Source organism: Rhyacophila brunnea, unplaced genomic scaffold, assembly GCF_057557595.1.
Source record: "Rhyacophila brunnea isolate RB1 unplaced genomic scaffold, BYU_Rbru_1.0 scaffold_20, whole genome shotgun sequence".
NCBI lineage: Eukaryota > Metazoa > Arthropoda > Insecta > Trichoptera > Rhyacophilidae > Rhyacophila > Rhyacophila brunnea.
Window position 1 is genome coordinate 9,436,200 of NW_028232860.1, and position 17,030 is coordinate 9,453,229.

Below are 17,030 nucleotides of genomic sequence, written 5' to 3' on the forward strand. Positions count from 1 at the left end.
ACTTTTAATTTAAACCAGGTTTCCACAAAGTGTAACTAATAAGCTTTTAGTAAGCTTTCGGCATCACACAGTGTGAGAGAAGGTCTCTTCTCATGTCGCTCGACCGATGAAAAAAATTACTATGGTCCAGGAAATTTCTTCCTGGGATGCTCCCAGCACAATTTTGAAGAGCGTCTCTTGTTTTTCACGTCACGGTATGCGCCTGAAAGGATATGACGATGTGGCGTTAGCGAAGAGAAGACAAATGTGTATTGAACATAATATTATATAATTGTAAAATACTTCCGGAATGTACATATTAGAAAAGTTGATAAAGCACATTCGTCAAAATTCGATGGATACAGGTTTGAGTCTAAGGGTTTTTAAATAAAGAATGTATGATTCTTAAATAATCTTATGAATTATTTGCTGAATATTTTTTATAACATTATATATTTATTTTGTCTTGATCTATCTATCTGCCTATCTGCAATGCATAAAAAGCGTAAATGTATAAGAGAGATTGACATGTATTAAATACACAAACGCCAATTCTAAATTTTAAATAATTACAAGATAAAAAGAACTTTTTATATACCACGTTTTTAAATTCTCTGTTGAATCATATAAACTTGACAATTCTACGTATTAATAAATACTTTTTTTGTACTTGATACAAATACTGAATAAATATTATAGAATACTGAAATGTCATTTTGACATTTTTTTATTGATTTCCATAGTAACGCACGTATACATATTAATAATTTAGTTACTAGGACCCCCTAAGCAACCAATAATAGTGAGTAGTAAATATTACTTTTAACGATTTTTTTCCAAAACATACAAAACAGAATTAACTGAAAATGAATTCAATTCCGCTTAAAGATGGCCAAAAGTTAATTAAAAGCCAGTAAAATAAAAACCTATTAAAAGGATGCATTGTCGTCGTGTTCTGATATATTGTAAAAGTTTCAAATGTCTAGCTAGTCGGGAAGTTAGTTAAAAATCTTCAATTGTCCAATACAAATCTTGAAAAAACAAGGAAAAAATTGTACTTGACACAAGAAAAAATCTGTACCAGACAAACAAGAATAGGAGCTAAAAAAAACGTGGTAAAATAAACTGACACAAATAAAGGAATCGTATTTTAATCGAGTCACGAAATAAACTAAATGGTTCTCATCAAAATGATCAAAAATCTCATGATAGTTTGACAGATGATTATAGTACATTACTAACGTATCGAGTGTTATATTGAACATATTAAATATGTAACAAAAATAATAAAGGAGTATGGTTCCCGATAGGAAACATGATTTTGAAAATGATGTATCCCTGAAATCGTCATTTTTTTTTTTTTTAAATATTTACGATTCAAATTAAATAGATTGAAAACATTTTTGTTGGAGAACTAAGCGACAGCCAAGAAACTACCACTTGAAATTTTGGTACTTTTCGGTTATACGGAATACAGCGGAAAACGCATTTTGATAATAGCCGATAAACTGGATTATTTGTTAGTTTGGGTTAGTTTAGGTTAGGTTAGGTTGGGTTAAGTTAGGTTAGATTAGGTTAGGTTAGGTTAGGTTTTTTTAGGTTAACCTAACAAATAATTTAGTTTATCGGCTATTTTCAAAATGCGTTGTCCTCTGTATTCCGTATAACTGAACAGTACCCTGAAGGTTCAATAATTTATAATAAAAATATCTTAATTTAAGATGACATTATCCACAATGATTATTATTATATCTCACGATATTCTTTGTCCTTGATACTGAGTGATACTTTAAGTAGTAACAATAATATGGACACAGTCACAATGATAATTCGAAATGATGTCAAACGAATCAGCCCTACCCAGCTACCCAAAGTTATTGATTATGTATTAAGAAAGTCAATAATAATATTGTTTCAAGGTTGTGATATTGGATTTATGAATAAGTTAGAGAGGAAAGATTTGAATTTATTTACCATAGTAAAATTACTTATTTAACAGCTGAGATTTTAGTAGGGAAAATGATGACGGATTAACACAGGGGTTATTTTCCTGAGTATTGTAACGTCTACGAAGTTGAAAAATTTACCAATAAAATATTAGTAAGTAGCACACAACTTAAATTATTCAATGGAACACTTCGCAAATCCAGAAATTTTAACGGAACACTTAGTTTATTTTGTAGGTTATTTATTAGCGCAGCTGACCGTTCTGCCAATTTTGGCAACTGTCGTTAAACTGACAAGACTTGTCAGCCGGTCAGTTAAAAACAATATTTCATGCGCACGGTGTGAGAAAAGATGGTTCTACGCCTGTACCTAGATCATGGTTCCTACATCTCGAAGCGGGCCCCCTACTTATCGCTAAGGTTAAAGGAGACGTAACGATCTACAGTTGCATATTCCAAATGGTGTTCGAGGTAAAATTAAGGGTATTTTAGCAATTTTTGTATTTTTAATACACCCACTTTTATGTTGATATGCACAATTATGGACATGTCAAATATTGACAATAATCAAAAATTGTAAGTAAGGCAAAACCACGTATTATTTAATGTAAGTATGCTTAAAGTGAAACAGCGCCGCAGGTGACATTTTTTTACTATTATTGCATGTTTGTGATGTGTGTTTATCTCATTTGACTTGTCAATCTCTCACGCCAAGCCCCCATAAGCCCAGGCCCCCAGGCTAGAGGCCTGTCAGCCCCCCCCCCCTTCGTGGGAGCCATGATCTATCTAGATACTTGACGTCATAAACATCAGTGAAGATTGATCATCACTCGCCTTTCAATATGAAGTAGATTCTTTAATTATTTTAGTTTAACTTATTTTGCTTCTACTTAGTAGAAGATCTTTAAATGTCTTGCAGTGTATAAAACCTTTCCAAATGGTCGCGGAACACCTATTCAGGTTTGGCATAATACTGGTGTTCCGCGGAACATAGTTTGGGAAACCCTGATCTAGGGTATGAGTGATCTTGATAAATGTGGTTTTACTACAATAAATTTAGAACAAAATTAGTTTGAAATTTGACTCGTGTATACCTATATCACTAATGCCGCGTTTTCATATATTAACTTTTATTGTTCTACGCTCTGTTAAATGCTGAAAAATACATTGATATTATGAATATTTTCACATACTAGTTTAAGTTGAATTATAGAGTCGTTCTAACGATGGCATCATTGCGAGTTTATTAATTCGTTAACATCACTTCACCAGATCACTTCAAAAAAATTTTGGAAGAAGATGGCTCATTTAATTCATATACTTAGGCAAACGCACTCTTGTGACTCACGACAGTCAACCAATCATATCAAAATGGAAATAAGTTATTTCCGCAGATCGATTTAATTTCGACCTAAATAATGTAAAGAACCTCAATTTTATTCAACTCAACTTACACGTTGATCAATTGTATTAAAATGTAGCTCCCACTTAACTTACTCCCGTAATTCAAAAGACAGTAGAACAACAAAAATATACGCGTAAAAACAACTATAATAATTACAGGACATATTTTCGAAAATTACAATTTTAATAAAACTATCAATATCCCATCAATCCGCGTCAAAGTCCTCCGATACTGGGGCACATTAATACAGAATATATTTAGAATAACATTATCAGTTCCTCAGCTACATATAAAAATATATTATATTACTACTTTACAAGTGAAGGTAGCCAACACATTAAAGATATAACTTTTAGAAAAGGTAGGTACTGAGTAGGTAACGGAAAGAATCGTATAAATGTGCCTCCGTTCTTTTGTACCCCAACAATAATATCGAGACATTAGGGTTTTTAAAAAGATATGTGGAGATGTGATGAATAATTGTGGAGGTTGTCTATAATATTTTGGACTTGTTTGTTAAAATACAAATTTAACCAATCGAGACGCGACTTTCTACAGCTTCAAAAATGAATATAAAAACTAGATCACTGGCTAAAAAAAACCTTCTTGGAATATCTCTCTCCCAACGTAATTGAATCCACAAAATGGATCAATATGGAAAAACAGCCCTTTCGAGACGGCAATCAATTCGTGGATCGACCGCAGGGTTGCGCGCCGCCGCAGGGGGTTGATAAATTGCTCGGCATCTGCCCGAAGGGGTTGAATTATAAGGCGACAAAGGTCAGCGATTGCGTTTTGTCTTGATCATTTTCAACTCCAAGTCGAAGGGGTTAAAGCGGAAAAGAAGATATCTGAAATAAGCTACTGCGTACAATTCAGAAAGGGTAGTTTTAATCACTTCTTACCTTCTACGGATGCAGGGTTTGCACTTCCGCAAAAAAACACTGTTAAAAAAATTAAAGGACTTTTTTCTACATTAATAGGTACTGATATTTTTGTAATCCAACATAACCTGCTAAAATTCAACACATTAAATTATACTATGTTACGTGTCACGTCTAAATGTCTTTTTAAATACGATTATTAATCTCCTATTCATATCTATAATTATAGCCTAGTTAAATCGTATTTTCCATTGATATTGCCATACAATTTATTATGACTTACCCCTCTAAACCATGCATATTTGTCAACGACTGGTCTGCCTTCTGCATTGCAGATGAGCTGGACATCACCATCTTCCTTCAGTGTCTCAGGATCTTCGCTGGAACCAACGGTTATCGTCACACGTGGTGGATCTAAAATCGTGGAAAATCATTAATTAACGGATTGTAATAATTCAGTGTTAAGAATTAAATGGTTATAAAATTAATTTAAGATGTGTGCATTAATTTACAAACATAATTTGGAACTACCTCAAAAATAAGAAATATAAAACAACGAAAAAAAAATACGACAAGGTCATCATCAAAAATAAATTGTCAATGGTTTATTAAGTGTATAAAAACAGTATAATCAGAGCAGAGATAGGTCAATGAGCCATAATTAAATTATAGTGAAGATACAAAATTAACAATAATTATATTTTTTTCCACGTCCGACCTTAATAAAGTCATAATATGGGCCTCCACAAAGTGATTTTTGTTTTTACGAGAAATGGATGGTAGACACTTGCTCAGCCTGTATTAGGTCCATGCTTAGACTCCAAACACAAAATTGAAAAACAGAAATTCTAACCTGAGACCCATGACATTATTAGCTGACGCGAAACCCGCTCGGCCGCTCGGCCACCGTGGGCACAATTATAAATAACAATGAAAATATTATGCAAAAAATTACCGAATTACTAATAACATAAAATAAATCAATAATATGCCTAATAATAAGAAATTTCAAAACACTATAAGACCAGTTGTCATGTGTGACTCGGAAACCTGGTGCATGGCTAAATCATGGAAAGAGTGTTGGACTCATTTGAGCGTAGCGTGCTGCGTGGTATCTTCTGACTCATCAATGACACACAGTTTGGGTGGAGATGAAGATACAACTACGAACTGTAGGCTGTGTACGGAGGCCCACACATCGCATAAATCGTTTAATTTAATGACGGGATGCCACATTTACACAGGATGGGTCCGGGTCGACCTCGTACAATATGGATGGATAGTGTCATATGGGAGGAGTCTACGATCTACATAGTATTTTAGTACCTACCAAGAAGAAGAAGAAATGGTACTGTTCGGTTATACGTAATACAGCGGAAAACGCATTTTGAAAATAGAAGATAAACTGGATTATTTGTTAGGTTAACCTAACCTAACCTAACCCAACCTTACCTAAACTAACCCAAACTAACAAATAATCCAGTTTATCGGCTATTTTCAAAATGCGTTTTCCGCTGTATTCCGTATAACCGAACAGTACCGAAGAAATTAATAAATTATAATATAATTGAAAACACAATTTATCTTGAGAATAATGAAAAAAAATTATCAATTTTAATAAATAGGTTAACCTCACGATATAAAGCATCATTAAACATTACCTCCGTCCTGTGATATGATATCTTGAAGACCTCAAATTTACCAGCGACATTGGTGGAAATATGAAAAATAAAACTTGCTAGTAAATATTGATTGTCAATGAACCCATGAAGAAGTAGAACAAAATGTTTTGAAATGAAAAATTCTCTTCGGATGGACATGGTTTATATTATTGACAGTAGGTACCTATACGTATAAGAAAACGTGGATGATAATAATTCTTTTGACTTACATTTAGAAAAAGAATCTATACTTGCCTAAATACATAAATTGGAGAAATGTATTATGTGCCCAATCCAGCTTTATTATGTGAACAGGACTTTGAGAACTTACTTGAGAATACTGGCATATTAAAAAATTAAAACATAAATTTAATGTATTTACATGGTTGAATCCTGTCGCATAAATAAATGTGAAAAGTTGTCCTAACATTTTTATTTATAATATTATATCACTAATTGTACTTGTCTTATTGTCAAAACTTTAACACAGATATGATTAATAAATATTCGTGTTGTTATACTGAATAAATTGATTATAAAATATTCTAACAAAATTCGATTAATTCTACATCTGTATATTGTTATTCATAGTCCTTAGGAACTCAACGATTTTGTTATCCGTTCTGTCGTCAAAATAAAATCAATCAATCGAGAGAGTTTTTTTTCGTTGAGTTAATAAAAAAAAGTTTTTATTGTGTTTTTGATTAGACGTATTCTCAGACTTTGATGTTTTTAATAAACATTAAAAATGTCAAATGATTTCCAATCAAAAAGTATTGCCCATTGGACCGTGAGGGAGGAATCAATGGAGAACTCGATAAATTATATTCAGCCCAAACAAAATAATTTGTAATATCAGAAAACAATTTTCGATAAATTTTATGAATGCAAAAGTTTGTCTCGGCTTTTTGGATTTCATGTTTCGTATTTGATTGTATACTTCATTCAACGTAAATTTGCAATATTACTATATTATATTTATACAATTATACATTTTCCCATATTGAGGCAAGTATGCGTACAAATTAATTAGTGTCTGCAACCTGAATAGAATTTTTAAACTTGCGAATATTTTCAATTTGAAAAAAACAAAAATTTCCCAAAGAAATTTGCAAAACATAATATCAGTTTACGCCAACAATCACAACAATAAATTTAGTACCTTTCGCTGATTACATTTCATCTGTACATCGTTTTATGAATAACAATGTATATTTTAATTTCACAATTTGTAGTAATGAATTATTTTTATTATACATATTATTACTTATATTCAAATTTATTTGTCACAACTCATATAAAAACTACTTTAAAAATTTGAAGATTCCAATATGTTTAACCGCGGTATTTTGGGGGTGAAACTCGGTTAAGTTAGGTTATATTTATAATAATAAACTTTTCATCTTTACTTTTTGTATACATAACCTAATTAAGCTGAGTTCCCTAACCTAGCTGTTCAACAGAAAGTAACGCAAAAATAATTTTATCTTAAAAATTTATTATTTTTGTTTTATAAAAAATTCAATGTTTTTTAAATTAACAAAATATTAATAATTTAAATTAAAAAAGGATCTATGCGTAATTTTATTTTCAATGGCTCGTTTTTTCCAGTTGATTTTAATTAAATTTGTTTAATTTAAAGTATGTATGATAATTTTCTTTCTTTCATTGTTTGTAGTTAGGTATTAATTATTGATTAATAATATTGCAAATATAATCATTAATATAATATAAAGCATTGACACTCAGGACCAAATAACTAACAGCTCATTCATTATTTTATTTTTCGTAAAATATAACAGGAACAGAAAAATTCACATACCCCAAGGAAAACCCCGAAGCAAAACTAGGTACAAATGCTAGTATATTATAAATTGTAATGCATTTGTAGAGAATTAATAATCCGTTTTTAAGGCATTCATAAGAATTGTATATAATAAATTATTAAACTCACCTTATTTTGATATGTCAATATTTTATTTTGATTTATATAGTAGGTACTACGCTCATTGCTCATAGACACATTGCTCGCCGAAAGGACGGCCGCTGGACAAATAGCTGGGCTAAATATGCTGGACATCCAGTGGTACCCAAGGGGCACGAAACGGCTACAGGGCCGCCCTAAAAGCCGCTGGATTGACGAACTGGTAAAGTTCGGCGGAAATACGTGGCAGCAAAAGACACAGGACCGAGAAAGTTGGAAGAAGCTTGGGGAGGCCTTCATTTAGCAGTGGATTTATCCCGGCTGATGATGATGATATAGTACTATTATGTAACTACAAAAATTCTCAATTATTTGTACTACAAATTGAAAACGGAAAACTAAACTACGAAACCATTTATAACATACATAGGTAGGTACTACAAATAATTTTACCTCAAATTTTCTATTAAACGTACCACATTTTCCGATACCATTCAAACCGGTTGTAACTTTTCAATGTGTTTTTTAATGAAATACGTGATTAGACAGGAAATGAATTAATTTCCCAATTCACTAGTTTCCACTGGCGAAACTGGAAATTCGTTAAAAACAGGTTGTTTCAATGATATTTTTGCGGTTTTTGCAATCCCGCCGTGGAAATAAATGTCGGCCTTCGATGTTTTAGTTGGTTTCCAGAGGCAGGAGGTAAAAAAATATTGAATAGATTAAATTTTATTTGAGTTTTTTTCATCGACGTTCATCAAATCTATATAATGATTATGACAGTAATCATTGAAGTATTCGAACGATCTCCAGGATAAGATGCGTCACCTAGCAAATAAAAACTGTAAAGTAAGTTTAAAAGACAGTTATCTCGAAAGCAAATGTATTGACCAACTACTGTCCTCCAGTAAAATAGATCGTCATCAATGGTACTTAAATTAAGTAGATCAACAGCATCTATCATGACAGGATGTATAATTAATATGGAGAGATTGCTCATACAACCGAACGTATTATGACGTAAACTCACACTTTGCATAAAGCGTAAAATTTTAAACAAGTGTCCTATTGTATAGTATTAACGTAAATAATAATATGCACCTTGAATATAAGACAATAAACACAGTAGCGGCACGTGCCATGGAAAGGTGCATGTTAGATATAACGCGTAAAGTCTATAAAATCGATCAAGAGTCAGGAAAGACAACACAATATCCCTTTACTGCATAGTGTCGCAAATTTACGACATTTCAAACAATTTCGATATAGCCAATGCCATCTGTGTAAATTATCAAATAATATCCTTTTTCGATGCCTAGAAAACTGTTTTACCATAAACATCCTACTTTACCGATTTTGTTTGGACATTTCAAGAAATAAAGCATTTCTGCATTATAGTCCTTGCATTTCTGCTTTGACAGTTGATGAATTCGTATGTACGTGAAAATGCGCATTTGTAAACAAATAAAAAAAAATGTACAGAAGATTGAAATTGGTCGAATAAAAATATCTACACATCAAATAAGGTGTGTACATTAGTGTTTTTATGATTGTTATCATTTGGTTTTGTATTTTGTCATACTGAAATGTAAGATTTCCTAATGTCGTAAATTTGCGACACCACGCTGTAACATACAAAATTTAATGTAATTTTCAAAAAAAAAAATATTATTTTTCCTTCATTCACAAGGCATTTTGACACCGAGAAATATAAAAATTTTCAAAAAAAAAAAATCATGCAGTGAAGGGATATGATTGAAATCGTCAAACCAAATAGCAGCTAGCCGGAAATATTACTCGGCGAATGGATAACCACTCTACAAATGTAATGCAGCCATACATTGATACTCAAGCTAAGCTAAGCTAAGCTAAGGGATGGCTTCATTCAGATATGAATTGACCCCAAGCTGGTGATAATAATATTTTTACCTTAATAATTTTCCGGTGTTTGCAAGTCCAACAGTCGGACTTCGGATAGTTCGGACAAGCCAATCTCATTATATAGTCGACTTTTCATTTTTTTTATGTTGACCTTTTTACGGTAATAAAATGTACTGTGGTGGTAATTTAATGAACTGTATTGATCTGGATAGGATGACGGAAATAAGGAATCATGAGCACTAACTTTAAGTTGTTTGTAAGCAAAGAAAGCCTCTCACTCTGAGCCCATAGGAGTTCGACATGCACACACTGATGTATCATACTTCACTAGATTGGATGTACCTAATAGTTTCAGAGTAAACTTTTTCTTCGTGCGCGCGACTTCAATGTTGCTACTGCAGTAATGGATACTATCAACGTCTATTATAACCAAATACGTTATTTAAAATGGACATCGTGCATGCATACTCTAGTGCACACTTTCCAAGGTTTTTTGAGTTGTATCCAGGTATAACCTATACACTTCTTTAAAGAATACATATTCTATGTATAAACTAAAAAATGTTTGGTGGTAGAGAAGCAACACATTTATTCCAATTATAAATATTATATAAGTTTTTTTCTACTGCACTGTGTCACTAATTTCATACCATTTATTAGTTTTGCAAATCAAATAAAGCTCGTATTCGGATGAAAAACATTCAGTGAATTGCTGTCAAATTATAAATTGGTGAAAATATCCAGATCATGCTACAATTTACTGGCATTGGTAATTTAAAACGCGTGTATTACGGCTTAAAATAATTAAAAATTTTGTAGGTACGCAGAATAAATTGAATAAATTCTTATAATAGTAAAAAGTGATATTAAATAATTTTGCCTATTTAAGCGTTCTTACTTGTAATAAATTAGTTTTTCGATTATAATGATGTTAATACAATAGAATATATGATATGAATTACTAATAATTTACACATAATTACAATATCATACGTTTGCTGACGATTTGCTGTTATCAATTCTTACAAATTGTCAGGGGTATAAGTAGGTCAGTTATGTTACTGAATACCTCCTTATACAAAATATTCCAGCTTTATTTATTATCATCATCTGCTGGAGTCGATTCAATTCTGGATGAAAACCACCCCTAACTCTTTCCACTCTTCACAGCTTCCGGTCATTCGCTGCCATGTCCATCTGGCAAACGTAAATGTTCTTAAATACAACGCATTTAAAGGCTCTCTTGTAGTGTTTTGGTATAGGGATTGCAATACCGGTATTTCAAAACCGGTATTCTAGTATTTATCAATACCGAAATACCGGTTTTAAAAATCCAAAATACCGTAATTTTCGGTATTAAGAAATCACGCTCGTTTACGTTTTTGAAAATGAATTATAAGTGATGTGATGCTAAAATACAAATATATTGAGTGAATCCAACAGATGTGAAAAAATAATAAAACAAATTTCATCAATTATATTTCTATAAGTAATTGTCTCGATGAATTATCATAATATTATTTCAAAATAGAAAACATCTGTGACAAAAATGTTCAATTATTCTATAATAATTATTGATGACTGTACAAGCGTTGAATTTAAGAAGCTTTTCCTGCAGCCGAGACTTAATTTCACTTGATGAACTTTTCAGAGCTTTAGTTAAAAGTATCAATATATTCAAATTATTCGTAAAAACTCTCTAGTTCTACAATTAAATATGATCAATACATATTTTTAAATGTCAACATAATAAATGTAGGTATGTAGGTTTTTGCTATAAAATAATATTTTAAAAAGCTTTTAATAGCTATATTTATTGATTAGTACCTACTTCTGTTTTTTTAATTTTTAAGAAATACCGGAATCAATACCGGTATTCAATAAGAAATACCGAAAAACCTGTATTGACATTTTCATTGAGTGAGTGATGAGTGTTTAGTCTATTAATTAATAGTGTATTTATAATTAAAATTAGATAAATATTATATTAAATAAATAATAAGAAAAATTATTTTGTTTACATGCCATACTATAATAGCATATAAAAATGGTGGAAAAATAATGAATCTGTGTATTGCTAAATGGTACAAACCAATGTGTTAGAAATATAAACCAATATCTCAGACTCTAGCGATTTGGTTAAGTGTCTAACTTTATATAATATCGTCTATGTAAGTTTATTACCGCGGAAGAACCATTTGTCAAAATGTTCAGGAGGGAATTTCGGGAAGGATGGAATTGCAATTTCGTTAATAAAAAAAGATAAAAAAATAAAATTAAATGCAGTTTATTGTGTCTTCCTGTTTTATATTATATAAATATATTTTTACTATCGTATGCGTCTGTGAAAATTAATTGCCATATGATTATTCTGTAAATCAGTTGGACCTTACGCGGTACTGCCGCAACTCTCCGTTCGTCCGCTGTATTGGATCAGGGATATACGCGGTCTTGCTTGCTTCTTTAGTATAGATAATTCATACTTGGTATTAATTTTAACCGAGTGCAAGTAGTCTATTGGTCATCCATTTAATGCACCAATCAATGCGGCTAGTGCCGTTTAAGCGAGAGCGAAAAAAAACTTATTTTGAACATATTGGGTCATACGCGGTATTTAACTTACATAGACGATATTACGTATTCGCTTTTTATATCTAAATTTAATTTTGAATGTTTTAATGGTAAATGTTAGTACATAATGTATCCATACAACACATTTCTTAGATATAGGAGTCATGAAAGGATGATAAAAAAGGGTTTGGGTCAAAATCCCGAAGGCCGGAATCCCGAAGACCGAAATCCCGAATGCTGAAATCCCGAATGGCCGAAATCCCGAAAGCCGAAATCCCGAATACCAAAATCCCGAACGCTGAAATCCCGAACGCTGAAATCCCGAACGCTAAAATCCCGAATGGCCGGAATCCCGAAGGTCGTTCGGGATTTCGGCCATTCGGGATTTCAGTATTCGGGATTTCCGCCTTCGGGATTTCGTCCGGCACCCGATAAAAATACTGTATAAAAATTGGGGCGGCAATTTGTCTAGGGATGACATTGGAATGTTACATTTTGAAATCTTGTGTCTTATTCGTTGAATAAAAGGAATAGTTGATTGAAATAATTTACATTAAAGAACTCAGTCACATCCAATAATGTCGACAAGTGGAACTGACATCCGCTATTTTTTGTAGTAAGTATATTGGAAATATAGTTTATTTTCTTGAAGTGGTGACCCATTTCTACTATAAACAATTATTTTTGTATACAGAGATAACAAAATTCGGTTACATTTTTCTTTGTTTAAATTTGATAAAGTTATAAGCAGTCTCGCTATCTTGTCGTAACTTCAAAGAGGACATATAAATGCGACGTAACTTGAACAAGAGTTAACACGTCGTGATAAACACTTTTTCTCATTACATAACCTAGCGTTCACTTTACCCAGGAACAATGCGGAGCATCTCGCTGAAATATGCATAGTCGATTTACGGAAAGATACGCTATGTATAATGTAGGAAGTACACCTATTCACTCATTCGCTATCAAAGTGATGCGTTATAAACAATGTTAATGAATAAAACTTTCTTTCCGTATTCAATTACATTTTACATTTAACATTCAAATAGATGGTTAAAGCGACAATTTGAATTGAAGATCTTGGCATAATTTTTGACTCGGCTTTATCGTTTCCTTCTTATACCACATATGCAGCTTTACCTACATGTTTATATGATTCATATAGGGTCAAGCTAATCCATTTAAGAATAATAATTAAAGACCAAAGTCCAGTGTGTCCATAAAAATCAACATCATTATTTTAACATATTATATTTATTGCTGTTTTTTTTCTATAGGAAATATGTAAAAATGACGTTGACAGATTTTCGAGTGCTAAAATCAATTTAAGGGGGGTATTTTAGTACTACTAAAACCACACTAGTGACCAAATTACGATTTAAAAAAATGTTTTATAAAAATATTTGATTTCATAAACTGTTAGAAAACTAACATATTTTTTATCATTTTTAATTGATTTTTAACTTTGTTACTATTATAAAAAAATTATCAAAATCTAGTGAAATAAGTATCTTTTAATAATATGAACTGAGGGTACTGTAATATAGAATTTCAATTTCAATTTGTATTATTTCATTTGAGTAATTTTTGCGACCCTAGTTTTACCTTTCGGCACCATTCACACTCACCGTTAGCAAATGCACATTAACATGGTTAATTATCGTTTGTATAAAAAAATAATATAATAAAAATAACTTAGTAAAATGTATTAAAACTAGTATTGGAAATACCGTAGTATATTAGATACCCACTGTTAATATACTGAGCAAGCCGATTAAATACCGTTACTCATAAACAATGGAACTGTTGGAAACTGAATAAAAATCAGTAATACATATAACATAAATGAAAATAAAAACAAATAAATTAGTACAATTGTCAGGCTTTAAGAAGTTAGATATTGTATAACACTCTAACTATTATCTTTCAAATAATGGAACAGTACAAAACTTAAATCAATTAGAATGCAGTGGAACAATATGATTTAAAATAATTTTTAATTGTTCATACATTTCCTGTACTTATGTTCTTTTTATGAAAATCGATTGATTTTTTCTATAAAACTGAAAAGTGTTTCCGACCTTTAGTATTATGACATTGTCAATACTATAAATTGCATTGTTTTGTTGTATAGCAATCCGATGAATATGTTAATTTAATTCTCCACCAAGTCATAACAAAAGATTTTTCAGTACGACTACAGGCATCTTGTTATACTTGGCATAAGCTATAAAGCAGGGCAGTAGTTAGGAGGAGAGGCAACGTTGTGAGGCCGGCATTTTGTCTGGGAAAAGCGAAATTCAGTTAGCTCTGTACGAGACCTGCTTAAGAAAAGAGGTTTACCCGCCAGGGTGTTGAACGTCATTCAATAATTATCAATAGCCCATTCAATATACAAATATTTTTACTCATAGCTTAAAAATATTATTTAAATTTAGTAAGGGTAATTCAGTAAGTTGAACATTCGTGATAGCACAAGTGCGCTATTATTCTGAGAGATGTGATATTGTGACATTGCAAATAAGTTTTGTCATACTCGGATGTGTGATTAAGGTGGCAGCCCCATCGGTGAACTCTGGTACTGTGTCCATGTACTCGCCCTCTGCCCCAATACTGAGCATGGCAAGGTGCAAAAATAAGTAAGTTAAATGGTTACTCGTTTATGCAGTAACTCAGTAATAATGTATTCTTACGTTCTGGTTTTATTCAAATTTAAGTAAATGTACAGTTATATGCAGCTACAAAAGAGGCTTTGTCTTATCTATGTTACATTAGAAATTCCCTACACTCTAATGCGTGTCATTCGGTTACATGTAAATTGTACGTAAAACATTTCACCGTGGCACAGTTCGCCGTGAGCTTTCTATCGGAAAGAGATCACCGTTTACTATACGGTCTACAATTTTATTAGATTCAATATGAACATAAATCCAATTTTCATAGCTGATTTTGGTAACATTCATGAATTCAAGAATGAAAACCTAACCTTACCTAATCTTACAGATAATCCAGTATATCGGCTATTTTCAAAACTTGTTTGCTGCTGGCTTCCTGTGAAGTGTAAACCGACATGAACCGTATTTTATTTAGACTTGATTTTTATGTCAGTACTACACGACCCAAAGAGGTTGGACAGTCTTTAATATACGGTCATATATTTCCGATACAACATTTCACGGTGAAATGTGTTACGGCGAACTGCATACGTACAAGTTTCCGGACACGGTGTCATTCACAACTAGAGTCATGAAGAGTTCTCCTTGGGATAGTTTCAGCAAAGTTTTGAAGGCCATTTATTTTTCTGTGTCCCATGTATACGACCAAAACGATGTGGAAACATGGCCGGTATTGGAGTTAAAATAGTGAATGTTAATACCAAAATAATGGTTTAACCAAATGTGTTGAACATAATCCTTATATTATATAAAGCATGGATATATTGTGTTTGGTATAATTATTGATGTTTAACAAAGCAAAACTTGGGTTACCTAACAGTTAAAATAGATCAAAACCATTTTAAGTTTGGTATGTGTGCTCTGAGATTTATTTTCCTGCGCCGCATTCAATTAAAACTAAGTTGTATGTACAAAAAAAATACATCAACATTTTAGCCGGGGTCAATACATTGATAGACGAAGGCCTCTTTTAGCTCATTCCACCTTTTTTGGTTCCTAAATTATGTGAAAACTAGAAATAACCAGTTCTTCAGTAAATAACAAAACCATGACATCAATAGTTGGTCGCAATTTTCTTTTTTTTTTGTTTACACTACTACTAAAATATATTGGGATAATTGTATGTATTATAATAGCCTCGTCGGTTTGGGATTAACGAATGATTAACAACACAAATGGTTGTTAAATTGCTTGGTCTAAACTCTTCACCTGCAAACGAAGATGTGATGCACCTTAAATATTCCTATTAAAATTAAATAGTCACTGACTTGTATTTCAAATACGTATCAAATTTAATACTACGTTCTATGCATTATATTCATTTAAAATAAATTCATAAAAAATAATTCACCTGCTTAAAATATCTTATTATTAAACTTAGTATGCGTCAAAAAACGTTTGTGTCAGCCCTGATTTTCCTAATTGCGGTGTATTGCGCACGTCTTTGTACGTTATTGTTTGCGCCTCAAAAGTCGCAAACTCTCCAAGACTCTCCCCCCCTCTCTTCTTCCGCTTAGCCTACCCGACCCCTACCACTTGACAACCATCGCCCTGTTTGAAAGCAAAAGGAAACCATCGGTATGCGACATGACGAGATGTCAAAAAATAAGACAAAATAGTATATTATCTATTCATACCATTGATATACTAAGTACTGGATGAATCATATGCTTCTTAAAATGACGCCCGATTTTCAGTGACTCGGCCAGTATTAAAACTTACTATTTTAATATCAGCGGACTCAACTCGATATAAGCTCACTTAATATTTGTCTCGAAAACGACCTGGCAATAATTATGAGTAAGCCCGATCTAGCTTGCATCTTACTCTAACTAATAGTCAGCGCATGACGACTTGCTCTGTCTGCTCAGACATGAATTTTAGGTATCTTGCAAGCTTTGGGTTGCATACACCCTTAGGGTCACTATTCCAAGAACGCAAATTTAGTTTTACAGCCAGGGCAATACGGGTGACATTCGGGAATCCATGTTAACGGTCTTAACGCATTATACTTACAAGGAAATATTATAAGACGATATTCGTAGTATTTTCTTTTGTGGTACATTTTTAAAATTACATTTGTATGGGAACTGCTCAT

The 17,030-nt window shown here is 32.1% G+C and overlaps 1 protein-coding gene across 1 annotated transcript in view; it reads right to left on the bottom strand.

The window, feature by feature from the left end:
- The window catches only part of LOC147071150 (cell adhesion molecule DSCAM-like), a 524,338-nt gene that overhangs the window by 145,085 nt on the left and 362,223 nt on the right, over positions 1 to 17,030 (bottom strand). Inside the window, exon 9 of the mRNA XM_085948380.1 lies at positions 4,498 to 4,628. Within this exon, the coding sequence (XP_085804506.1) occupies positions 4,498 to 4,628 (131 nt within the window). The remainder of the gene's footprint in view (positions 1 to 4,497; positions 4,629 to 17,030) is intronic.